The 27,342-nt window shown below is 43.7% G+C and overlaps 1 protein-coding gene across 7 annotated transcripts in view; it reads right to left on the bottom strand.

The window, feature by feature from the left end:
* Nucleotides 1–27,342, bottom strand: part of IDE (insulin degrading enzyme) — a 229,545-nt gene that overhangs the window by 195,238 nt on the left and 6,965 nt on the right. Inside the window, exons 1-2 of one of the 7 annotated variants that reach the window (XM_033940207.1) lie at nucleotides 25,827–25,893; nucleotides 2,793–2,977 (exon numbers count right to left, since the gene is read on the bottom strand). In XM_033940207.1, the coding sequence (XP_033796098.1) occupies nucleotides 2,793–2,952 (160 nt within the window). In that variant the 5' untranslated portion in view covers nucleotides 2,953–2,977; nucleotides 25,827–25,893. Of the gene's footprint in view, nucleotides 1–2,792; nucleotides 2,978–11,734; nucleotides 11,859–25,100; nucleotides 25,276–25,488; nucleotides 25,678–25,714; nucleotides 25,894–27,342 lie in introns of those variants that run through there. The other 6 variants (XM_033940204.1, XM_033940202.1, XM_033940201.1 and 3 more) reach the window with 6 other exon arrangements.

Below are 27,342 nucleotides of genomic sequence, written 5' to 3'. Positions count from 1 at the left end.
GAAGGCACCGGTACCGCCTTTTTCTTCTGCGGTACCTTCGGTGCCGCTCTATACTCTGAAGAGGAACCCGAGGTCGAGGGGCTGACCTCAATCGGAGCGGAGCGCTTCCGCGGGCGCCTCGAGGTCGGCAGGACTGGGCTCGCTGCTACTGAGACCGGAGGATGCTCCAGCGGGGAAGGCTTCTTAGCCGGCTTACCTGAGGGATGCGACGCCGGCGCGGTGTTGATGAGGTCGGTGCCGAAGTCGGAGCCGGTGCCGTCGAATCCGACATATCGGTACCAAATAATAACCGCTGCTGGATCTGTCGGTTTTTTAAGGTTCTCTTTTTGAGAGTGGCACAGCGGGTGCAGGTGGACGCTCGATGGTCAGGACCCAGGCACTGTAAACACCAGTTGTGTGGGTCAGTGAGAGAAATGGGCCTCGCACACCGCTGGCACTTCTTAAATCCGGGTTGGGGGGGCATGAACGTAAAGAAGGCTTCTGCCAAATCGAAGGCCGAGGCCTCGATGGTGGCAGCAGGCCCCGCCGGGGCGAACCCGAAAAAAGAAGAAAAAAAGAAAAGTTTTTTTTTTTTAGAGAAAATAAGAAAAAGAAAAAAGGGGAAATATATATATTTCCAAAACGGTTTACGCGAGCGTCTTCTTAGCTCCGCGGAAACTAAGAAACTGGGGACCGCGCGCCTCTGTCGGGCGGGAAGGCACTCGCGCATGCGCGGTGCGGCCTACTAGAACTTTCCAAGTTCTTAGAGTGCAATCACTCTAAAATTGTCCGTACCGGGGCTCCGTCGGTGCCGTCACCCATCAGTCAAGAATATGCTGCCTGCTTGTCCTGGGATAATGATAAGATGTTCAAGTGATTAAATTAATTGTGTTTATTATGAATTTGATGAACTTGATGAAAGTTTAAAAATGAATAAAGAATTAAAAAAAAAAAAAAAAAAAAGAAGCTTCAATGATAGCTAACACTGGTAGGGATACCATGCTGTGAGTGCTAACGAACGTAGATTGCAATGAAGGAGGGACCCTCATTCTATGTAAACAAGGTCTGAAAGATTTGAAATGTGCCAAGGCCACTGAGGTACTGAGAATCATGATGGCTTGTTCTTGGCGAAGTTCGAGTAGAGTCTTCCCAAATAGATGAATTGGAGGGAAAGCATACAGAAACTTGCCCCACTAGTCGAGGAAAAAGGCATCCGACTACAGACAGATGGGAGTCTAGAGTTTGGAACAGAAGAGTGGTTGTGGGAGGAAGCAAAGAAGTCTACTTCCAGGGTTCACCAATTCGAGAATATGTGATGCAAAATAGTTGAGTGACCACTTGTGAGGTTGCAGGAGTCTGCTCAACTTGTCTGCTAATATGTTTTGTTTTCTGCTAATATGTTTTGTTTTCCTGCTAGATAAACTGCTTTGAGAAAAATGTGAGGAAATTGCCAAGGACCAGATCTGGATTGCTTCTTGACAAAGTGGGCGTGGCCCTGTGCCTCCTTGTTTGTTCACATTCGAATGAGTACCATTTGATCTTCAAACATGCATAGAGCATTGCAGATTGTTCAATGATCCAGGAGATAGATGTGAAAAGTTTTCGCATGAGGAGTCCAACTGCCCTAAGTATGGAGGCCATCAATGTGGACTCCCCAACTGAGCATGAAAGCATCCGTTGTCAATATATTTTCATGTGGAGAAGCATGGAATAGAATGTCCCTGAAAAGACTGGTAACAGCCACCACTGAAGGGACTGGCATAGGTTCAAGATCACTTGTAATTGTTGGGATAGTGCTCTGGTGGCTTGAGGTCAGTTTTGAGAGTGCCCACTGAGGTTCCCTAAGATATAGACAGGTAGATGGAGTAACGTGAACTGTAGATGCCATGTGGCCTAGGAGACGCAGCATTTGGTGTGAAGTGATATGCTGAAGAAAGGAGACCTTCTGGCAGACATGAATCAGAGTGTTGAGCCATGCTGTGGTAGAAAGGAAGAAGCCCGAGTCATGTCTAGAAGTGTTCCAATGAACTCTAAGTTTAAGGGCCAGATTCTCAGAACTCACCGTGCATTTAATTATGGACATTAAAATAGTCCTAGTAGGTTTAGTGTCCAAGTATTTTATCTGCCGATTCTCAGAATGGCTCACTGTGGTCTTTTCCATGCTTCCTGGCATGTGATCAATATAGATAAATTAAATGTTATTTCCTCTTGTTAAGGAAAGACTAAAGAAATTAGGGCTCTTCAGCTTGGAAAAGAGATGGCTGAGAGAAGACATGATTGAAGTCTACAAAATTCTAAGTGGTATAGAACAGGTCCAAGTGAATCTATTTTTTATTCCATCAAAAATTACACTGACTAGGGGACACTCAAAGTTACAAGGAAATGCTTTTAAAACCAATAGGAGAAAATATTTTTTCACTCAAAGAATAGTTAAGCATTGCCAGATGATGTGGTAACAGCGGTAGATGGGTTTCAAAAAGGTTTGGACAAGTTCGAGGAAAAGTAAATAGTCTGCTATTGAGACAGATGTGGAAGATGCTAATGCTTGCCCTAGGATTGTTAGCATCGAATGTGCTATTTTTGGGGTTTTTGCCAGGTACTAGTGACCTAGATTGGCTACTGTGGAAACAGGATACAGGGCTAGATGGACCATTGGTTCAAATAGTGGCACTAAAATAACTGCAAAACCCATTCAAAAGCTTCACATTTTTATTCACTGTACAGTAGTTCAGTCTTTACTTCATTTCTACTATTTTTTACAATTCCTAGCATATAATCAATTGAGCTGAATGTCATGTACAATAATGCAATACCTATATGCACATCAAGTGCTGCTGAAGACTTATCAGTGGTAGGATCACTGATGAGAATTGCTTTGATGCCATTTGCTAGTTGTAGTCCACGATATTCACGTTTATCCTCAGGTGATTTGATGATGTCATTCACAATTATTTTAATGTCTGGACTATTCATTTTGTTGTAGCAGATTTTCTGAAACCTAAAAGAAAAATAAATGCTTAAATTAGTCCACATTTATAGAAAGAATTATGTTCTTGCCTTGATAATATCTTTTCCAGTAGATAGGGATGATATACTGAATCATAGGGTACTCAATCCATTCTCGTGAGCATACTGAAGAAAGATGTCAATCACAGCTTTTGAGCAAACAGAAAAAAAGGCAAGAGATATTCTAATCGACCAAAAAGTAAACTTTGTTATAACAAAGTCTCAACAGGGATCCAGGTTTTGGCATCAACAGATGCCTTCGCTACAGCTTACACGCTTCAGCTATGAGCACCATTTATTCCCGCTTAACTCTTTGCCTACAACAAGGTTTAGTGTCCCCCTGATGAAGGCATCATTCTGTTGACGCCGAAACCTGGATCCTTGTTTGGACTTTGTTATAATAAAGTTTACTTTTTGGTTGATTAGGACATCTCTCTTGCCTTTTTTCTTATTTGCTCTCATGCTATGAAGGCAAGTTCTGTCTCGTTTTACTTGGTTGTGTTTAAATCACAGCTTTTGAACACTTCTTCCTTCTCCCCAGTCTCTGCTGACCCGTTCAGTTCGTACCAAACCATGCGAGAGCTTTAGAGTAAGACAGGAGGAGGGGAAATATAGGGAATTCCTAGAAACCAAGGTTCTTATCTAATATAATAAAATGGTAGGACGCGCATGCGCACTAAAAAAATCGTGTTCCCTGATCCCGTCGCGGAAACACGAGTGCGCATGCGCGCCTACTACGTCACCACAGCCTGCTCTCCACCTCGCGCCGCTACAGGCACCACACTCGCAACTCACACATCCGCTGCAGCCTAGCAACTCCGACCACAACCTTCCCCCCTCAACCGCCTAGGAGCTGCGGTGGGGGCTTTCAGAACAGAATATGATTACCATCTTTCTTTAGGCAGCCCCGGTTGTTTACTTGGATTCAATGTCAGCATTAGGGTTCGCCGGCCGCCAGCCGTGAAAGCCGGGTGAGGAAGGCCTCTGCAGCCTCGCCGCTAGGTAGGGGGACAACAATCGCGCTTATGCTGAAGCCACCGCCACGACTCCTCTCTCGAACCGCACCAGGATCGAGAGAGGAGCTGCGGCGGGGGCTTCAGCATAAGCGCCATTGTTGGCGGCCTTCCTCACCCGGCTCACATTGAATCCAAGTAAACAACCGGGGCTGCCTAAAGAAACAAAGTTTCACAATGCTTGGCCCGCCAAACAATTCCTGCCGTTGCTGAAATTTGCCCCACAGTACCTTCCAGTGCTCCCTCTAAGCGGGCGGGTGGTGTGAGCAAAATGTTTTTCGCTGTGCGCTAAAAATATCGGGCGCCAGCGCCAACTCGCCTGATTCTCCTCTCGCCGCCCTGCCATCTCCGTACGCCGTACGCTGTGACGTGACATTGTGCGCTGCGAGGCAATATTTTGTGCGCCAGCGCACGCCAGCGCAGCTTCGAGGGAACACTGGTACCTTCCCTTCCTCCATCACGTCAGTTCAGCTCCGTCTATGTTAAAAGCAGCTGCTTTGAAATTGGAGCCCTGCCGCCACCGTAACACGTTCCCTCTGCCGCGGTCCCATATGTCAGAAAAGGGGCGGGACCAAGGCAGAGGGGAACGTGCTACGGCAGTGGCAGGCCTCCGATTTTGACGCGGCTCCTTTTAACATTGGTGGATTCACTGCACCTGATGGAGGGAGGGAAGGAAAGGTGGTTGGGCGCTGTTGAGCCCCTCTTTGCCCTCATACCCTCTCCTAACTGCTCCCTCCTGTCTCAGACCACTGGGGGGAGGTTCCTGTCTTCAGTTGCAGGGATGGAGGGAGGGAAGAAGAAAGAAGGGGCCCTGGCAAGCGAGTTATCAAAAGCCAACCATAGCCTGGGACCCCTACATGATATGAATAATGACCAGACAACAAAAGGTAAGAAAAATAATTTTATTTTCTGTTTTGTGATTACAATATGTCAGATTTGAAATGTGTTTGAGGGAAGCTGCTGCGGCGGCTTTGGACAGAGGGGTACCATTTCGTGGGAGCCGGCCTTCGGAGAGGCTTGGGACGCGGGGACGGATGCGGGAGGGGCTGCCACTGCGAAGGGCTTTGGTGGGGGAGCCAGCCAGACCGCGAGTGTGGGGACGTTTTAAGCACGGATTGGTCAAGGAGCCGCCGCTTCCGAGGCTTTGAAATTGCTCTCCCACCATCACTCCCTCCCGCCCCGGCTCTGCCCCTGCCCAGGTTCAAAAGCAGGAGAGGCGGTCATCTAGCACCCGTTAATCTAACGGGCTTAAACACTAGTCTGCTTATAACACATAACAGTCAATAATGAAACTGTAATTTATAAATGAACGAATATCGCTATTGAAAAATAAAACACATCAAATAAAAGCAACAGCTTGAATATCCGGGCAGCAGCGACCGAAGCAGGAGGGTGTGGTGAACAGTGGCTCGTGGACTGTAGGGGGTGATAGCTGTGGTACATTAATGGAATGGACAGTGCAGGACATGATGGTGCAGTATTTTGTGGAGTTTTTCTACAAAACGCCTGCTTTTCGTATGGTTCTGGGTTACTCTAGTTAGATACAAGCATATGTGTTAGTTAAGGCCACGCCCAATAGAAGCGTACGAAAAGTTGGTGAATCTAACTCTGAATATGGATGTAGCCAAGACCAGATAAACACACTATAGATTAATATTAAGAAAAAGCATAATAATATTATTTTTATGTCCTTGGCCATTAAGCCAGATCATAGAAGAAATCAGGATATACATGATACATAGAAAGATATTAAGAACTCCATCTTGAAGTAGTGACTCCATTTTGTTCTTTGTCTTTCTGTATCTTCTGCTTGGTTTTACTCCATTTTGTGTTTGGCCTATCTCTCTCTCTCTGTCTGTCTTTGTTCAGCTTCCTGCCTTTAGCCTCGTGGTTCTACTTGATAACAGATGTGCTTAGGCCGGTTAGGAAGAGCATATTAGACTCTATATTCCAAACTGAGATATAACATGTATTAAATATGAATGAAATATATTGTGTGGATCTGTGGATGAAAGGGGCCCCAAATGAATGATGGATGCTATGAATGAGATGTGAGAAAATGATTTGTACTTATATTTAAATGTTTTATATATGTGATGTAAGAAACTCTAAGGAGAAGTCCTGAGGCAACATCTGGAAATAGTTAGAATCAGAAACACTGAACCAGTTTTTCAGAGCAGGGGGGATAGCCCCTCCTCCTCCTTTTCTGTGCTGACAGGGAGAGACAAGAACTTTTCAACACTTTTGAATGCAGGCTCTTTTGAAACAGATAAGCAGGTTTAGATTTAAAGTTTTTGGCTATGTTATAAAATGGTTATGTATATTTAGAAATGAATGTAAACAAAAATATGATTTCTGAAACTTTTATTTTCATGTTAAATGGAAGTTTTTTGTCCAAATTTAAGGACAGCCTCTGTTAATGGATTGGTTGACAAGTAATTAAATTACCAGATCTATCAAAAATAAATATCACTTAATTAAAGACGAAATCGAAAATAACAAACTTCATGCTTTATTCATCACAGAAACTTGGCTTGCTGATGGAGAAGAAGCCTACCTATCATACTGCTGTCCTCCAAACTTTAACTATATATTTAATCATCGCCACAACCGTAAGGGCGGAGGCTTAGCCGTCATCTTTAAAAATAACTTTCTAAGTTTATTAGATAAATCTCCGAAATCAGCTTCAATTGAATACCTTCAATTAAAATGTAACTTTAATAGCCAAATTAACTTTCTTTTATTATATGTACCACCACCTTTAAGTTCAAACAAACTTTCATTACTTCAAGACACATTATTCGATTTTTCATCTGCTTCAATTATTCCTTTCATCCTTGGCGACCTAAATATTCATTTTGACGACCCCTCCAACCCTAATACACAAGATTTACTTAATGTTCTTACTCCTCTTAACATTCACCCACAAATAACAGTTCCTACACATATAGCTAACCATACCTTAGACATGATTTTTGTGCCAGTCTCACAAAAGTCTAACTTTTCTGACCTGTTGGTCTCTCCCATTCCTTGGTCTGATCACTATTTTATAACTTTTAATTTTAATTTGCCTAAAACTACTCACACAGATATTCCACTCAAAACTAAAACTATTACCTATAGAGAATTTAATAACTTGGAAGACAAAGACATAACTTCCTTCCTTGACCAAGATATTCTAACCACTCTTTCAGATTCTATTACAAGTCAAGTATCAGCCTGGAACTCATCACTGACACTTCTTTTAGATACAATATCACCATTGATCTCAAAAACCATTTCCATTCGTAAGACCAATAATCCTTGGTACAGCGCAGAGTTACAATTGATCAAACAGCAATTACGTTCACTAGAAAGAAAATGGCGACTTAATAAGACACCAGACAATCTACAAAAATACAGGGAAACAGTTTCAACATACAAAACCAAAATTAATCTGGCAAAGAAATCTTACTTCTCTAAAAAAATTGAAAAAGCAAAAAATCCCTCTGTTCTCTATAACATTCTAAAATCAATGGACCCCACAAACAAATTACAAACCTCTTTGCACATATCCTCTCTTAAAGCCCAAGAACTAGCTGACGCTTTCAACCTTAAGATAAATAATATTCGTAATTCTTTTACACAAAGTACATCTACCACTATTTCTAACTCAGATCAATCAAATTTCATACCGACAGCTAAATGTTCAAATTTTAAAATCCCTTCACTACAAGACATTGAATCCCTCTTTTCCCAAGTTAACATAAAAAGTTCTCGATCGGAATTAATCCCACCTTTCTATTTGAAAAAATACTTTCTACATTTTGGCCCTTTTATTTTGTCCATCATTCAAAACAGTTTACTTACCTCTACAGTTCCACCCCAATGGAAGTTTGCTTCAATCACCCCTATTGTTAAAAACCACAAAATCAACATCAATGAACTATCCAACTATCGTCCGATTGCTAATATACCATTTTTGGCCAAACTTACAGAAAAACTAATATTTAACCAGCTTTCCCGATTTTTTTGAAAAAACAAACGCACTACATCCACATCAAACTGGATTTAGAAAATTTCATAGCACCGAATACTCTTTAATAGGTTTAACCTCTAACATCCAATACTATCTAGACCATCATAAATCTGTAATCCTTTTTTCCTTAGATATTTCAGCCGCCTTTGACACCATCGATCACGACTTGCTCCTAAACAGACTAGAAGAAAAAGGAATAAACGGGAAAGTCTTAGATTGGTTTAAATCTTATCTTAATAACCGCACTTCATCCGTTAGATTTAATAATGAAGATTCCACTACTTTTACCTCAACATTCGGAATCCCACAAGGATCAATTTTATCTCCATTATTATTTAATATTTTTCTATCTCCATTATTAGAAATTTGTCAGGCTATAGGTTTTATTCCATTCTCTTATGCGGATGATATTCAACTAATCCATCCTTTAGATCCCGAAAGTGGCACAGACATCGCCTCCATAAACCAAAAACTAGAACAAATACATAATTGGTTGAATTTAAATAAATTAGCACTAAATATTAATAAGACTAAATCTATTCTATTTAACTGGAAAAAAGACATTTCTCTTACAAAACCGTTTCTTCTCAGTATGGAACCCTCAATTAAAATTCTTGGGGTAATACTTGATGATAACTTATCCTATCACGAACACGTTTCTTCTATCGTTAAAAATTGTTTCTTCAAACTACGTCAGATAAGAGCTATCGCCAAATTTCTTAATTCTTCCTCCTTAAAGATTCTAATCCATTCATTCATCATCGCAAAAATTGACTATTGTAATGCCCTATTTTTAAATATTACTCAAAAAGAAAAAAGGAGACTCCAAATTGTCCAAAATACGGCTATAAAACTTATCTATAACGCCAAAAAATTTGATCACGTATCCCCATTGTTGATAGACGCACACTGGTTACCAATTAACCATAGGATTTTGTACAAACTGATGTTCTTAATCTTTAAGTCCCTAACATTTAGTGAGCCGCAATTCATATCTAAATCGCTGATCCCATACAAACCCCAACGATCTTTACGTTCATCCGATTTAAATTTATTATCTGTCCCTTCTTTAAAAATCATTGGAACGAGAAGAGCAGATATGTTCACTGTTGCAGGTCCACAATGGTGGAACTCCCTTCCCCAGTACATTAGAATAGAACATGATATTTCAGCTTTTAAAAATTTTTTAAAAACTCATTTGTTTAAGGATGCTTATGACCTTTAAAAATTCTAAAATTATCTATTCTGTTTTAATTAATATTCACAAAGTGTGCCTTAGAATTGTTTACCCTACCTTTTGTTTTTCCCTTTTTTTTTTTCTTTACCCTTATTGTAACTTTACCTCCTTTCCTTTTTTTTTCATGTTAGTTATTATTGGAATTTTATGTTACTATGTTTAAAGTTTCTTTATTATATTATGTACATCGCCTAGAAATTCGAAATAGGCGATTCATCAAGAGCGAAATAAACTTGAAACTTGAAACTTGTAATAATGTCATGTAGGACAAAAGGTACATATTGGGGAGTAACGAATTATTGAGTTGAGATCTTTGTCAGAAAGCCAGTGTTTGGCAACTGTTAAGATTTCCCAGATGACGCAACCAACCTTCTGAGGTCCATTATGGCAATTAATAAACGGAAATAACTATTTTAATAAAACTTGCGTCATGTGTCATTTTCCATGTACATTTTTACACACCTAGAGTGAAACTAGCAGCTTAATTACAGGTACTGCTGCTTAAGTGTGCGCTTATGTCCAATTACCCTGCTCAATGGGCATCCCTCCTGCCAATCTTGTGCAGGATGTGTGTGTTTGGAGGGGGCCAGGCAGCGGCAGGTGGAGGGGGTGTCAGCAGAAGGGGGGACTTTTCCTCCTGCTTTTCTCCCTACCAGTCAATCAGCTAAGCCAGCAGGACTCAGGCATACCTGCAGCTTAGTTGATCAGGGCAGGGAAAACTGCTTTGACAGGAGGAAGGAGCTATACCTAATGATTACTCTTCTGAGCAAATGCCAGGCACAGTTCCTACCCCCCCTTTATCAGCAATTCTCCACACAAATAGCATGCACATAATTTGCATTCTATTGTGCTGAGAATCACCTGCACGAGAAAAATCACTCCCACTACAGGCACATCGACCCGCCAGATTTGACCAGTGAGTTTTGAGAATTTGGCCCCCAATCTCTTTTTCCAGTGCAATAGGGATGGTATGCTGAACCATAGGGACATACCTAAACAGTCCTCAAAGTCTCGGGTGGGATAGATAAGCCTGTTCTCAGTACTAAGGATCCAAATTTGGAATCCTCCTGTACTGCCACATCTACCCTATAGAATTTAGTGAATGTGTGAAGGAAGACCATACAGATCTGCATATCTCCTCCAGCTGTATCACCCATGATTCTGTCTAAGAGGAGACCACTCCTCCAGTTGAATGTGCTTTCAGCGACACTGGCAGCTGCTTGCTGTAGACAATGTATGTAGCAGAGATCACTGCCCAAATCTACCTGAAAATAGTGGCTTTGGAAGCTGGTCTGCCTCGGCTCAGCTCTTTGGTTAGCACAAAGAGATGGTCAGATAGACGAAACTCAGTCACTTCCAGGCAATGCAAAAGAACTCTATGGACAACCAGAAGTTTTAAAGCCTTGTCTTTCCTGCGGTCCGCCTCATATTCGGCCTGAAAAAATGGGAACACGTCACCCCTTTTTACAACAAACTTCATTGGCTACCCTTAGAATCCAGAGTCCTATTCAAATTTGCCTGCTTCTGTTATAAAACAATATTTGGCCTATCCCCAAACTACATCAACCCTCACTTCTACCTGAATAGCACAAACAAGCACTCCCGCAGAATTCAGCTGTTCGCCTTCCCCTCCCTAAAACTATGTCACTCCAAAAGATTCCTCAACAAAACCTTCGCATTCCAAGCTGCCAAACTGAACTCATGGCTAGCCCAAATGATCCTTGAGGCCCCCACCTACCTTGGTTTTAGAAAATCACTCAAAACTCACCTATTCCATGGACAAGACCCCTAATGCCTCTCTTCAATGAACCATAACCTCCTCCTTCCCCCTCCACTACACTACCCAGCCTACTCACCACAACCCTCTCCCCCCTGACCTACTCGTCCCTTCTTTTGCTAACCTCAACTACTTCGTTGCTTCCAACTTTGTTCAATTGTTTTGAACCACTTGTAATTTTTTGATAAACAAATGTGAACCGCCTAGAACTCCCTGGGTATGGCGGTATATAAAAATAAAGTTATTATTATTATTATTTTAGAAGCTGTAGGTTGAAAGGCTGGATGTCTGACTTCCTGTTTGATGTGAAACAATGGCGTAGTAAGGATGTGTGGCTTCCGGGGCAGTGGTGCCCTTCCCAAGCCCAAGCACCCCCTTCCCTTTCCTCTGTACCTTTTTTACTTCTCCGGCGTGAACAGCATGCCCATGTCGATGTCTGCTCACCCTCTGACATCACTTCCTAAGCACAGGTCCCAGAAGTGACATCAGAGAGAGTGCCGATGCCAACCTCATGTCATGGAAGTAAAAAAGGTATAGAGAAAGGCAAGGGGTGCGCAACAAAGAGAGGAGTGGAGGGGGGGGGGGGCCCACGACCCGCTCCAAAGAGGAGAAGCCTCCAGATTTTGAAGCGAGTCGCAAAAACTGGACTCAATGCCTCAGTGCCAACCTCACCTGGGAGACTGGTGACTTCCTCGCTGGCTTACCTGAAGGAGCAAGAGGTTGCGATTCCGGAGTAGAAGGCGGTGCCAAGGAAGGCCTCAACGCCTTAGATAGCGATGCCTTCACTGGTGGTGCCGTAGAATGCAGTATCTTTACCAGCGGTGTCGCAGAACACGGTGCCTTCACTTCTGGTGCCTTTGAAGTCGGTGCTTTGGAAGTTGAAGGAGAAGAGTGAGCATACTCCATAGTGGCACCGAAAAGTTGTTTTTGTTGAAGAAGGCAGCTTTTATAAAGGTGTGCTTTTTTAAGGTGGAACAGCGTGTGCACAAGTCGATGAGGTGTTCCGGCCCTAAGCACTATATACACCAACTGTGCGGGTCTATCACTGAAATAGTTCATTGGCACCTGCCGCACTTCTTAAAGCCGGTTAAGGGTCGAGACATGAAATTAGGAAAGACCGCCTCAGCCAAATAGAACGCGAGAGGCTGAGGGAGAAAAAGTCCTGCCTTGAAGAGTGCAAAAGCATGAAAAAAAAGAAAAAGACAGACTCATTTTTTTTTTTAACTGAGAAAAAGAAATAGTTATAAAAGGAAAAAAATACACGCAAGTGGGAAGGCTAACACAAAAAAGTTAACAAATGTTCAATGGCATGACTGAACAGCTCCGTGGAAAACACTGAACTCAGGAGCCATGAACCTACATCAGGCGGGAAGGCACTCGCACATGCGTGGTGTGGTTGGTTGCAAACTTTCTAAAGTGGCGATGCACTTGGGACCTTCCATACCGGGACTCCGTGGATGACATCACCCACAGGTGATCTGAGAAATTATAGACTGGTGAGCCTAATGTCTGTGCCATGCAAAACAGTAGAGACCATTATAAAGAACAAAATTACAGAGCATATACTTAAGCATGGATTAATGAGAAAAAGACAATATGGATTTAGTCAAGGGAAATCATGCCTCACAGATCTACTACATTTCTTTGAAGGGATGAATAAACATGTAGAGAAAGTTGAATGAGTCGATTTTTGTATCTGGGTTTTCAAAAAGCATCTGACAAAGTACCTTATGAAGAAATTAGAAAGTCATGGGATAGGAGGTAATGTCCTATTGTGGATTAAGAACAGGTTAAAAGATAGGAAAAAGAGTGGGTTAAATGGTCAGTATTCTGAATGGAGAAAGGTAGATAGTGGGAATCCTCAAGGGTCTGTGCTGGGACTGCTGCTTTTTAACATATTTATAAGGAGATGAGAATAACTAGTGATGTAATTAAATTTGCTGATGACACAGCAAAGTTGTTAAAATGCAAGAGGATCTTGAGAAACTAGAATAATGGGCATCAGAATGGCAGATACCATTAAATATGAGAAAATGAAAAGTGGTGCATGTGGAAAAGAGGAACCCAAATTATAGCTACATGATCTAAGGTTCCACATTAAGTGTCACTGCCCAGGAAAAGAATCTGGTATCATCATGGACAATACACTGAAATCCTTGGCTCAGTATGCATAAGAAAGCAAATAGAAAGTTAGGAATTATCAGGAAAGGAATGGAAAACAAAAATGAGAATGTTCAATGTATTTATATTGCTCCATAGTATAACTACACTTTGAATACTGTGTGCAATTCTGGTCACTGCATCTCAAAAAATATATACCGGCAGTAAAATTTCTGTAACTTTTAAAAAAGACAATAAAAATTATAAAGGGGATGGATGAGGAAAGAATAAAGTAGCTAGGGCTCTTCAGCTTGAAGACAGCTCAGGGGAGATATGATACAGACGCAGAGGACAGCCACAGCAGACACAAAGGACGTTGCATAAGGAAGAAGGGAGAAGCCACTTCAGACAACAGACCAGCAAGCGGACAACAATGGAAGCAGCAGTCAGAAGCAGGAAGTTGAGCTACCCAGTTTTCTGCACCGTCTGCCATATTAATTTATTTATTTCGATCTCTATCCCGTTCTCCCAGAAGCTCAGAACGGGTTACAAGTAGACATTCACAATCATTTGAAAACAGACTAGTCATGAAAACAAATAGGTTACAGTAGACAATAACAGAGCTTATTCTAGAGACCCGACTGCCATATGTATGACTACCTCCCCTCTGGGAGGTGATCTTATGTATTCACTCGATGCGGAGAACTGGAGAGTGTGAAGAAATAAGTCAGATTCCTGGAAGGCTGGAACTAGAAGCACTTCGAGCAGAGAAGGAGGAGGACAGAGAGGCAGAGAAGGTCAAGACAGAGGAAACCATTGAGGAAGAAGTCCGGGAGTTAGAGAAGTTCATCAAGGAGGCCTTGGAAAATCACCAGCAACAGTGGAACTGCCAAGATACACCTACAGGGAGTGAGGACCACCTGGAGGACAACCACAAGGAAGAAATGGGCGACAAAGCAGCAAGATTTGGAAACAGCGGAGGGAACCCACATGAAGACGAGTCCGGTGCAAACCAATGCCAGGAGGTGGGAAGATGGAAGTGCACAGAGGACATGGACCTATGGCTGGAGTGATGGTAATACACCAGGGACATGGACCTGCGGCTAGAGAGGCAAGAGAAGATAGAGAGGACAGCGATTGTTGGGGGGGGGGGGACTCCAACATCAGACAAGTCGAAGCCACATAGCGGGAGGAAGACAGGATCGGCTGGTGACCTGGTAGAAGACATAGTGAGCCGCAACAGGATCATCGACAACATAGAAGAGGAAGATACGGCGGTGGTGATCCATGTGGTGACAAACAATTTGAACAACAGGAGGGAAGGACTGAAGGACAAGTTCCGGATGCTAGGAGGGAAGCTGAAGACCAGAACGCAGAGGGTAGCGTTCTCGGAGATCCTGCCAGTACCCAGGGCCGATGAGAAGAGGCATACGGAGCTGCAAGCAGTCAACACATGGATGAGGCGCTGGTGTGAGCAAGAAGGATTCCACTTCATGCACAACTGGACAACATTCTGGGAGGAAGAGCAAGCTATTCAGGATGGATGGATTCCACCTCAGTGGAGATGGAACAAGGTTACTTGCAAGCAACCTCAAGAGAGAAATTGAGATGTTTTTTAAATTAGGAAGAAGGGGAAAGCCGACAGTCAACCAAGAATCGATGGTTCGGAAACCGGTATACCCAGAGGATACCATGCAGGAAGACAGCTGGGAAGACTCACCGGATCATAGGCAAGATAGAAAACCTGACGAATAGAAAAGAACATAAGTGGGTAGAATTTTCAAGAAATTAACAGGCCACAAACTCAAGTGTATGTACACAAATGTAAGAAGCCTAAGAAACAAGATGGGGGAATTAGAAGCTATGGCACAAAAAGATAACCTTGACATCACTGGCATCACATAAACATGGAACGAGGAAAGCGCCTGGGACATTGTACCGGGATACAAGCTATACCGCAGAGACAGAGTAGGTCAAAAAGGTGGGGGTATTTCCCTATACATCAAAGAAGGAATTGTCTACCAGAGAGAACACGCCAGAAACAAAAAATAAGGTAGAGTCTCTATGGGCCAAAATTCCGAGAACAATAGGAACAGAAACGAAGATCGGCATCTACTACCGACCCCCAGGGCAGTCCGAAGAAATTGATGGAGAGATGACGGATGAGATTAAAAACGCAACTGCAAGGGAGGCAACGCAGTTACCATGGGTGACTTCAATTATCCGTGGATAGACTGGAACCTAGGCACCTCCGGTTGCAGTAGGGAGACCAAGTTCCTGGATTGTGTAGGTGATTGCTTCCTGGAACAACTTGTCAAGGAAAATACAAGAAAAATGCAATTCTGGACTTAATTCTAAATGGACTACGAGGACCGGCGCAAGATGTAGAAGTAGAAGGGACGCTGGGAAGCAGTGATCACATTATGATCCGCTTTGACCTGGACACAGGGGCAAAACATCGATCCAGAACGTCGGCCACAGCAATGAACTTCTGAAAAGGGAATTACGAAGGGATGAGACTCAAGGTGGGGAAGAAGATTAAGAAGAGGATAAGCACTGTAAAAAACACTAGAGCAAGCATGGTCCCTTTTTAAGGACATGGTCACCGAGGCGCAAAATCTATATATATCACATATCACCAAGGGATCCAAGAGGAAAAAGAACAAGGAACCAGCGTGGCTCACTGTAGCGGTGAAGGAAGCGATCAGAGACAAGAGGACTTCGTTTAAAGAATAGAAAAGGTCAAAAACAGACGAAAACTGGAAAAAGCACAAACAATATCAAAGCAGGTATCACAAGGCGGTAAGAAGGGCCCAAAGAGACTATGAGTAAAAAATAGCCAAGGATGCGAAAAACTTCAAGCCATTCTTTCGATATATTAAGGGGAAACAACCCGCGAAGGAAGCGGTGGGGCCGTTGGATGACCATGGGATAAAGGGAGTGCTAAAGGAGGACAAAGCCATCGCCGACAAACTGAACACATTATTTTGCGTCTGTATTTACCGACGAGGATATGCACAACATACCGGAAGCCAACAGGCTATTCGCAGGAAATGAGGATGGGAAACTGACAGGGTTGACGGTCAGTCTAGAAGAGGTATGCAGGCAGACTGATAGGTTGAAAAACGATAAATCCCCGGGACTGGATAGCATCCATCCGAGGGTAATCAAGGAACTGAAAGGGGCTATAGCTGAACTGCTCCAACTTACAGCCATTCTGTTGATCAAATTGGGAAGGATTCCGGAAGACTGGAAAGTAGCAAATGTCACACTGATCTTCAAGAAAGGTTCAAGGGGAGATCCGGGAAACTACAGACCGGTGAGTCTGACCTCAGTACCAGAAAAGATGGTAGAAGTGCTGATAAAGGACCGCATCATTGATCACCTTGATGGACACAATCTGATAAAGACCAGCCAGCATGGCTTCAGCAAGGGGAGATCTTGCTTGACCAACTTGCTGCACTTCTTCAAGGGAGTAAACAGGCAGACAGACAAGGGTAAGCCGGTCGACATTGTATATCTGGATTTTCAGAAGGCATTCGACAAGGTCCCGCATGAACAACTACTTCAAAAAATTGCGAACCATGGAATCGAGGATGAAATACTCATGTGGATTAAAAACTAGTTGGCGGATAGGAAACAGAGAGTGGAGGTAAATGGACAATACTCGGACTGGAAAAGGCATCACGAATGGAGTGCTGCAGGGTTCAGTGCTTGGACCCGTGCTCTTCAACATATTTATAAACGACCTGGAAATTGGTACGACGATTAAATTTGCAGATGATACAAAGTTATTCAGAGTAGTGAAGACACAGGAAGATTGCGAAGACCTGCAACGTGACAAACACACTTGAGAAATGGGCTGCAACATGGCAAATGAGGTTTAACGTGGATAAGTAAGGTGATGCATGTCGGTAACAAAAATGTTATACACGAATACAGGATGTCCGATGCAGTACTTGGAGAGACCCCCCAGGAAAGAGACTTGTGAGTACTGGTTGACAAGTGGATGAAGCCGTCTGCACAATGTGCGGCGGCGTCAAAAAGGGGTAACAGAATGTTGGGAATGATTAAGAAGGGGTTCAAGAACAGATGAAAGGTTATCATGGCATTGTACGCCCTCACCTGGAATACTGCATCCAGCACTGATCACCGCACATGAAGGAGGACACAGTACTACTCAAAAGGGTCCACAGAAGAGCAATTAAAATGGTTAAGGAGCTGGTGGAGTTGCCGTCCAGTGAGAGATTAGAGAAACTGGGCCTCTTCTCCCTTGAAAAGAGGAGACCAAGAGGGAACATAATAGAAACATTCAAGATAATGAAGGTTGAGACAGGTTGTTCACCCTCTCCAAGGTAGAGAGAACGAGAGGACACTCTCTAAAGTAAAAAGGGGATTGATTCTGTACAAACGTAAGGAAGTTCTTCTTCACCCAGAGAGTGGTGGAAAACTGCAACACTCTTCCGGAGGCTGTTATAGGGGAAAACACCCTCCAGGGATTCAAGATAAAGTTAGACAAGTTTCTACTGAATCAGAACGTAAGCAGGTAAAGCTAGTTTAAGTTAGGACACTGGTCTTTACCAAAGGGCCATTGCGTGAGCGGACTGCTGGGCACGATGGACCACTGATCTGACCCAGCAGCGGCAATTCTTATGTTCTTATGAGTGTGTAATGATTAGCCCATGCCCAAAAAGCACAGTTACTTACCGTAACAGGTGTTATCCAGGGACGGCAGGCAGCTATTCTCACATATGGGTAACGTCACCGACGGAGCCCGGATACGGACGCCTCGCAAGCAGACTTGCTTGAAGAAACTCGAAGTTTCGAGTCGCCTGCAACGCGTATGTGCGAGTGCCTTCCCGCCCAGCGCAGGGCGCGTCTCCTCAGTTCAGATAGCTAGCAGAGAAGCCAACCAGGGGAGGTGGGTGGGTTGTGAGAATAGCTGCCTGATGACCCTGGATAACACCTGTTACGGTAAGTAACTGTGCTTTATTCCAGGACAAGCAGGCAGGTATTCTCACTTATGGGTGACCTCCAAGCTAACCAGAATGGGATGGTGGGAGTGTTGGCAATTTAGGAGAATAAATTTTGTAATACTCTCTGGCCAAAATGGCCATCCCGTCTGGAGAAAATATCCAGGCAATAATGAGAGGTGAAAGTATGAACCGAGGACCAGGTGGCAGCTTTGCAAATGTCCTCAATAGGAGTGGATCTAAGGAAAGCTATTGAAGACGCCATGGCTTTGACTTTATGGGCTGTGACTCAACTCTGTAGATGCAGTCCAGCCTGAGCATAGGAGAAAGAGATACAAGCAGCCATCCAGTTGGAGATGGTTCGCTTAGAAACCGGATGTCCCAACCTGTTTGGATTGAATGAGACAAAAAGTTGAGGAACAGATCTGTGTGGTTTGGTGCGTTCCAAGTAGAAGGCCAAAGCACACTTACAGTCCAGAGTTTGAAGAGCTGCTTCTCCAGGATGAGAATGAGGTCTTGGAAAAAACACTGGGAGTACAATGGATTGATTGAGATGAAATTCTGAAACCATTTCAGGTAAGAATTTAGGATGAATATGGAGGACCACCTTGTCATGATGGAAAACTGTGAAAGGTGGATCAGCAACTAAAGCAGGGGTGTTCAACTTCTTGGCTTCCCTGGGCCGCATTGGCCGATAAAATGCTTCTGGGGCCGCACAAACGGGCAAACTCTGCAGCAAGATAGAGGGAGCCGGCAAGATGGTAAACACGCGGGGCCAGCAGAGAAAAACACTGCATCACTCTTGACCGGGGACACACAAAATACTTCACGGGGCCGCAGGTTGGACATCCCTGAACTAAAGCTTGCAGCTCACTGACTTCGAGCAGATGTGAGGACAATGAGATACATCGCTTTCCAAGTGAGGTATTTCAGATAAGCCATAGACATTGGTTCAAATGGAGCTTCATCAATTGAGCAAGAGCAACATTGAGATCCCAAACCACTGGAGGCGGTTTGAGAGGAGGTTTGACATTGAAAAGTCCTTTCATAAATCTGGAAATCAGGATGAGTAGAAAGGGGTTTCCCTTCGATAGGCTGATGGAAAGTAGCAATTGCACTAAGATGGACTCGAATGGATGTAGACTTGAGGCCAGAGGTAGATAAGTGCAGAAGATAATCTTAAGACGGAAGACAAGGAGGTATCTTGAGGCTCCTTGTTATGAGAGGTGCACCACATAGAATATCTGGTCCATTTTTGGTGGTAGCATTATCTAGTAGCAGGCTTTCTGGAAGCCTCCAAAACATCCCGAACAGGTTGAGAAAACTGAATAGGAGTTATGTGGAGATGTCCCAAGCTGTCAGGTGTAGAGACTGCAGGTTAGGATGAAGAAGAGATCCTTGCTTCTGTGTAAGCAGAGAGGGAAACACTGGTAGAAGGTATGGCTCCCTGCTGCTGAGCTGAAGTAGAAGGGAAAACTAGGGTTGCCTGGGCCACCAAGGAGCTTTTAGAATCATGGTGGCATGATCGTTCTTGAGCTTGACAAGAGTCTTGAGAATCAAAGGGAATGGAGGGAATACATTCAGGAACAGATTCGTCCATTCCAGAAGAAAATCATCTGCCTTGAGGCAATGAGGAGAGTATATCCTGGATCAGAACTGAGGCAGTTTGTGGTTGTGGGAAGACACAAAGAGATCTATCTGAGGAGTTCCCCACTGAGAAAAAATGTGATGAAGAGGCAAGGAATCGAGTGTCCATTCATGAGGTTGCACAAGATGACTCAATTTGTCCGCCAGACAGTTTTTCTCTCCTTAAATGTAGACTGCTTTCAAGAAGGTGTTGTGATGGATCGCCAGTCCCACACCCTTTGAGCTTCTTGACAAAGAAGGAGAGATCCTGTTCCTCAAAATTTAAAATATATTTAAAATATATATATATATATATATATATACACACACACACACACATATACATACAGGACCAGAGAGATTAATCTATAAACTCACAAAAATACCTCTCTTGTATGCTCGTTTATAATCTTGAAAAAGGACAGTGATGAGTATCCTACTATTACACTTATCTTCTTGTGCTTAAGAAATTTAATACTTTAAGAGGTTTAACACTTAAAGAGGAGAGGCCTCAGATCCCTGTGCGTTGTCAGTGAATTAACTCAACAACCGCACTGGACAGGGAAAGAACCTCATCGGCATCTCCCCTTCCTGCCTACCAGAAAATATTGAAAAACATAATTCTTATATGATTCATATAAAGAACTTAGCTTTGTTAGGCAGGGAGAATTCTTATCTTATTCAAAAATTCAGATTCTTCTTGCTGTGTCTTTGCCTAGTCTGTTCCCGCCGACGTACAGCTAGCTGGCGTTTCGCTGTATAGCTGCGCCAGGGCAGTGGACTCTTGGCGAACTTGTTAACGCTCAGGTCAGCAGGTAGGCAGGAGGGGGAGAGGCCAATTAGGTTCTTTCCCTGTCCAGTGCGGTTGTTGAGCTAATTCACTGACAACGCACGGGGATCTGAGGCCTCTTCTCTTTAAGTACTAAACCTCTTAAAGCATTACATTTCTTAAGCACAAGAAGATAAGTGTAATAGTAGGATACTCATCACTGTTCTTTTTCAATATTATAAAAGAGCATACAAGAGAGATCCTGTACCTTCCTGCATGTTGACACAGTACATGGCGACCTGATTGTCTTTCCGAATAAGGACTAACTGGTCGTGAAAAAGATGCTGAAAGCTTTGAGAGCATTGAAGATCACTCTGAGTTCCAACATATTGATATGACACTGACGATCCGTGCCTTGAGTACGGAGACCGTTGAGATGAGCACCCCAAGCGTAGGTCGAGGAATCTGTCGCAAGGACCTTCTGATGAGGGGGTGTCTGAAACAGTACACCTCTGGAGAGATTGGAAGAGAGCATCCACCAGTGGAGAGACTGTCTCAACGAAGGAGTGACTGTAATGTGTTGAGAGAGTGGGTCGCAAGCCTGCGCCCACTGAAATGCCAGAGTCCACTGAGGAATTCTGAGGTGAAGTCTGGCAAAAGGAGTCACATGAACGGTTGAGGCCATGTCACCGAGTAATACCATCATGTGTCTCACTGAGGGTGAAGAAAGGGAAGACACTTTGTGGCAGAGCTGAAGAAGAGTGTCTAGACGTTGCTGAGGAAGGAATGCTCTGAGTTGGATAGTGTCCAGAACAGCTTTGATGAACTGTAGTTTCTGAGAAGGCTGAAGGTGGGATTTGGGAAAGTTGATTTCAAATACCAAGCTTTGTAGGAACCACGTAGTCCGTTGGGTCGCTACAATAATCCCCTGAGATGTTGAATCTTTGATAAGCCAGTCGTCCAGGTAGGGGAACACCTGGAGACCATGGTTCCGCAGAGCTGCTGCAACCACCACTAGGCACTTGGAGAAACACTCAAGAGATGATGCCAGGCCGGGGAACACCTGGAGACCATGGTTCCGCAGAGCTGCTGCAACCACCACTAGGCACTTGGAGAAACACTCAGAGATGATGCCAGGCCGAAAGGTAGCACTCTATACTGAAAATGCAGATTCCCCACCTGAATCTAAGGTACTGACGGGAGGCTGGATGAATGGGGATGTGCGTGTAAGCCTCCTTGAGATCTAGAGAACATAACCAATTGTTCTGATCTAGAAGGGGATAAAGGGATGCCAGGGACAGCAAGCAAAATTTTTCTTTGACCAAAAATTTGTTGAGAGCCCTGAGATCCAGTATAGGCTGCAGATCACCCGTTTTCTTCTGAACTAGCAAGTAGCAGGAGAAAAAAAAAACTGCTTTGCTGTTCCAAGGGAACTTCCTCGATGGCACGGAGATGAAGCAGAGCTTGAGCTTCCTGAAGAAGAAGGGCAGTCTGGGATGGATTGGAAGGATACTCTCTTGGAGGAAGCTCTGGTGGAATCTGAGTGAAATGAACAGAGTACCCCTCCCTGATTATTGACAACATCCAGAGGTCGGATGTAATGGTCTCCCATCAATGGTAAAAATGATGGAGACAACCTCCTATGGGAAGAGAGGACAGAGGCAGAACAATGGAGATTATGCTCTGTTTGAGACAATCAAAAAGGCTGAGAAGCCTTTGGTGTAGAAGAAGGCTGAGGTTTCTGTTGCTTCTGCTGATGTTGTTTCTTGGGGGGGGTGCTCGAGTGTAAGCAGCTGCCCTCGGAGGATAACACCTCTGATAGGATGGAAGAGGCAGTTTAGGAGGAGCTGGCTTAGGTTTTGGTCTGACGATGGAAACAAAGGATTTCTCATGCTCAGACAACTTCTTGGTGGCGGCCTCTATGAATTCATCAAAGAGGTCATTGCCTTCACAAGAAATATTGGCCAGATGATCCTGAATGTTAGGGTCCATATCAATGCTGCGAAGCCAGGCAAGGCGGCGCATCGCTACTGAGAAAGCAGTGACCCTAGAGGAAAGTTCAAAGGCATCATGAAAGGACTGAAGAAGGTGCAACCTGAATTTCACCAAGGTAGCAATGACTTGCTGGAACTCTAAAAGCCTGTGTTGACCAAGGTCTTTAGAAAAACCAGGGAGTATATCAATAAAATACTTGAAATAAGTAGTAAAGATAAAATTATAATTTAAAACCCTGGAGGCCATCATCAAATTTTGATAAAGACGACAGCCAAACTTGTTCATGGTCCTGCCCTCTCTGCCAGGAAGTACATTAGCATAGACCCTGGAAGGATGACTCCTCTTTAAAGAAAATTCCACAAGAAGGGACTGATGAGATAGTTGGGAGTTCTCAAAGCCCTTGCAATGTAGAGTTCTATACCTCGATTTCAGCTTTCCTGGAATAGCAGGAATGGCATAAGGAGTCTCCAGGTTTCATTTGAAAGTCCGAGAAAGAAGCCTGTTCAGAGGAAGTTTGAGAGACTTCGCAAGAGGTAGAGGCATACTCATTTCCTCTAAATACTCCTTAGAGTACTTAGAACCAGCTTCCAATTTGAGATCCAGGTCCTCAGCCATTTGACAGAGGAAGAATGAAAAGGACAATTGATCCGCCAGAAGTCGAAAATGAAGAATGCTTCGACTTGGAAGAATGATGCTTGGGTAGTTTGCGGACCACCGCTGGAACTGTCTGCTGAGGTATCTGACCTGAGGGAAGCTCAGGAGAAGACTTGGCAGATTTACTCGAGGTCGAGGACGATCCAAATGAGGAAGGTCTGAGTCGAGGTCATGGAGGCAGGAGGGCACCCCGCAGCAGGCCTGACCGAGTCGGAGGTCTAGGGTACAGCAGAGGTTTCCATACTGAAAATCTTCTCCACTTGAACTCAACGACGTTTGAGGGCTTGAGGTTGAAGAGTAGCACAGCGAACACACGACTCCGGGCAATGGCAGGCCCCAGACACTGAAGACACCAGCAGTGTGGGTCAGTGAGGGAGATCGCACGCTGGCACTGGCTACACTTCTTGAAGCCCGTGACCGGCCAGGACATAGAAGGGAAGATAGCTGCCACGAAGTCGAAGCCCGCAGGCTGAGGGCATGCAACAGACCTCGCCAGTCAGTCAACAAAAAAATTAACTTTTTTTTTTTTTTTTAAACAAAAACCAAAAGAAATGCACAGCGACACAGTAATAAGTAAAATGAAACACGAGCTGCGGTGAGAGATAGCACAAAGCAAACTAAGTTCAGCGCAGAGCATCAAAGACAGATTTCTCAGCTCCGCGAAAAACTGAGAACTGAGGAAACGCACACTGAGATGTGCGGGAAGGCACTCGCGCATGCGCGGTGTGGCAGACTCGAAACTTCTGAAGTTTTCTACAAGCAAGTCTGCTTGCGAGGCTGTCTGCATCTGGGCTCCTTGGATGACGTCACCCACATGTGAGAATAGGCTGCCTGCTTGTCCTGGGATAATTTGAATATACTTTCTATGGAAACCTGCAACAGGAAACATTCTGGCTATATTCTGTATGATACAGATTCCACAATAGGTGTAAAAGAAAAAACAACTTGATGTTGACAGTGTGACAGCATGTGGTTTATGATGATGCAGGACAGCTGTTGGGCAGACTACTTAGAATCCATCATCAAATGCACTCTAAGGTATTATCTAAGGTGGTATCTCTCCACAAGACACATTACTATGTTATATAGTGCCCAGTGCCAACACATATTAGCTCTGGGCCCAACCAAAATGTAAGGTCTGGCTATGCTTCAGCCTATATCCTTCTTTGCAATGCAGCAAGATAGCCTTGTTTAAAAACATTACTCAGACGTATAAGCCAATGTCTATGGCTCAAGTAAACTTCAAATCACTAAACTGTTCTGCATTGTGCAACCAATAGTGTCAGTGCAGACTCTCAACAGCCGCTAGCAATTGCCCACTGTAGTTTTGTGCATCAGCCCTAGAATAATCTCGATCTTAAGACCATTTGCTAAGTAATGAGTATAAGCAATGAGACACTTTACAGGCCCTATAGCTGATAATGGGTGAGAAAGACAATGTTTCTATTAAGTCTTTTTTTTTCCTGTTAGTTTCAAAGTATTTGATCATCCTAATTATTATGGAAACAATTCTTCTTACTATTAGGTTATTGGAAAAAAAACATACGTTTAAGTAAACAAAGAAATAGCTGCTATAAAATGAAAAACACAAACTGATATAATTTACAGTCAAGTAGAATGACGGCACTTAAACTGTACGTTGGTTTAACGGGGGATTAATGGGACAGTCTGGTGGTCCAATACACTAGAAATCAACAAACATCCTGTCACAGCAATATTCGGAGAAATCAGGATATTGTTTTCGCTAGCAAGAGTGAGAGGCTAGACTTCTCCAAACACTAAAAGGTAGTAAATGCTGAATCATCGGTTTCTATTAGTGTGCAGCGTTTTCAAATCACCAGACACCCGAGAACAAAATAAACAACACTGAAAAAAAAAAAATTGTTAGGAAGAATAAAAGCTGATGCAGCGGAATGTGGAGTACGGTAGCTACCAGGGCTCCCCCACTCTTACCCAGGAATCGGCGAAGTACAGGCGGCCTTGGCGAAGCCAACGAAGGACCCAGGGAGGTTGAGGATGAGCCGGCGGGTGCAACTCAACATACCAGCTAGCTCCTAACCTCAGCTCTCTCACACGCTTCTCAGGGCATGTCCTCCTCCCTAGCCTCCCGCCCTCCCAGGCGCCATTTTCCCCGCTGGCCTCCACCAATGGCGGATCAGCGGGGCAGGCCCAGCGACTCACGAAACCTTCCGGTGCCTCCGCCGGTCAAGTTTTTTTCTTTTCCAGGCAAGGAAATAATTGCCACTATTTCTTTCCCTTTGTCCGGAAGCTCGGACAATTTGAACCGTGCTCTCTGACCAATACCGCAGCCCAGATCTCGGCCCTAATAGCTTTCCCTTACCTGCCGCCGGTGCCGCTGTGCCAACTTAGTCTCGGCTGTACTGCGGTCTGTGAGATCACACGCTGACTTGCAGCTCCTATCGCTAGGGAGGAGGGGAGTAGACACTGTGAGGCCTGAGCCAACAACCGACGGAAACTATTGGCCTTACCCTCCCCTTCTCACCCTATTGCCCCTACCGCTGGGTTTCTCATCGCATGCGCCTACCTTTACTTATTTTATCTCTTACCACCACCACCACCCTTCCTAGAGCCGCAGCAATCTGTTTTTGCACGCCAGTTTCCTTATCATATGCTCATCTAATTTATTAAGCCTTTCCGGTTACATCTTCTCATCCATACCAGCCTATTTGTCAGAGATGCCAGGTTTCACTCTATCTTCTTAGTTCCTTTTTATCTTAACCCTGTAAACCGTGCCGAGCTCTACGCTTGTGGAGATGGCGCGTAAAGTTTAGTTTAGATTAAGAATATGTCGCTCATTTTTAAGGTTTTATGTGTGGGGTTTGTTTTGGGTTTTTTTTAAATATATGTTTATTGGCATTTGATATACAGCTCTGTCTTGGAGAAGTTCAGGGCGATGTATAATTTTTTTTTCTTTCAGGCATTCTAGTATTTTCCTTATCTGTCCTGGTAGGCTCACAACCTTCTCACTCTCACCCTCCATGAGCCTTGTCTGAATCTGATGCACTGCTGGAACTAGCGGAAACCAGTGGCTTACCTAGCATATTTTGACCCCCCCCCCCCTCATCTATATGAAAAACATAATTTTTAGTAACAATCCACCTCTCACTCAAGAAAAGGCAACATCTTACATACTGCAGTGAGCAGTAGAACATCAATACACCCACTGTAAAACTAAACAAACCAGACTAGTACAGATTGATCCTTCACAGTCAATTCTATCAGAGAACCATGTCTTTTATACACACAGAATACACCTTGCCCAGTGTGGAATATGCAATCACAAATTACCCCCCTTTACAAAATCGTAGCAGTTTTTAGCACTGGCCACGGCGTAACAGTTTTGATGCTTATGTTGGAGCTGTTACCACCGGCCGGCACTAAAAACCATGCTGCAGTTTTGTAAAAGGGAGGGGGGGGTGGTTAAAATAGAAATATGTAGACAAAAGTTAAACAGGCCTTTTTTATTTTTTGTTCATTTAACCCAACTCCAAGATGCAAGGGTAAATTTCCTTGGGGATGTGCTCCAACAGGCTGTGAAGTAACTAGGCCTTGAGGATCAAGCCTTAGTCTGCTGCATCGGGGTGGCTTTTACTATCTTGGTCATAGATTTCTAAAAGGACAGTGCTGAAGCATGTGAACCAATGCTAGTGAACATTTACTTTAAACAGTAACAGGAATGACTGAAATATAGAGACTTTTACTGTCAGGGTCTAATTGTAATTTGCTATGCTTTTACAATTTTCACCTCAAGTTTTCATTTTTCATTCTTGAAATGGAATAACATTTCTATTTGCACCTGTGATATATGTATACACTGTAAATATTGCTGTAAAAAGCAAGAAGCTGGGCTCTGCATACAATGAAACATTACAGAAAACAGTGATGCATGTCCAATATTGTGCAAAATAAAAAGATAGATGTAAATTTGAAAAAACTGAGAAATAGCAATCATCACTTTACAAATTAACAAATAAACCTCTCTTTTTATGAAGCTGTATTAGGGTTTTTTATTGCAGACCACAGCGGTAAAAGATCTGATGGTCATATGAATTCTATGAGCATCGGATCTTTTACCACCGCAGCCAGAGATTTTTTAAAAAACCCTAATGTGGCTTCATAACCACAGACACACACCCCTGTTTTATGAAGCCACGTTAGGCTTTTTCAACGCCGG

Source organism: Geotrypetes seraphini, chromosome 4 (assembly GCF_902459505.1).
Source record: "Geotrypetes seraphini chromosome 4, aGeoSer1.1, whole genome shotgun sequence".
NCBI classification, from domain to species: Eukaryota; Metazoa; Chordata; class Amphibia; order Gymnophiona; family Dermophiidae; genus Geotrypetes; species Geotrypetes seraphini.
Note: the sequence above shows the minus strand (reverse complement) of the source record. Positions and strands in the feature narration are given on the sequence as shown.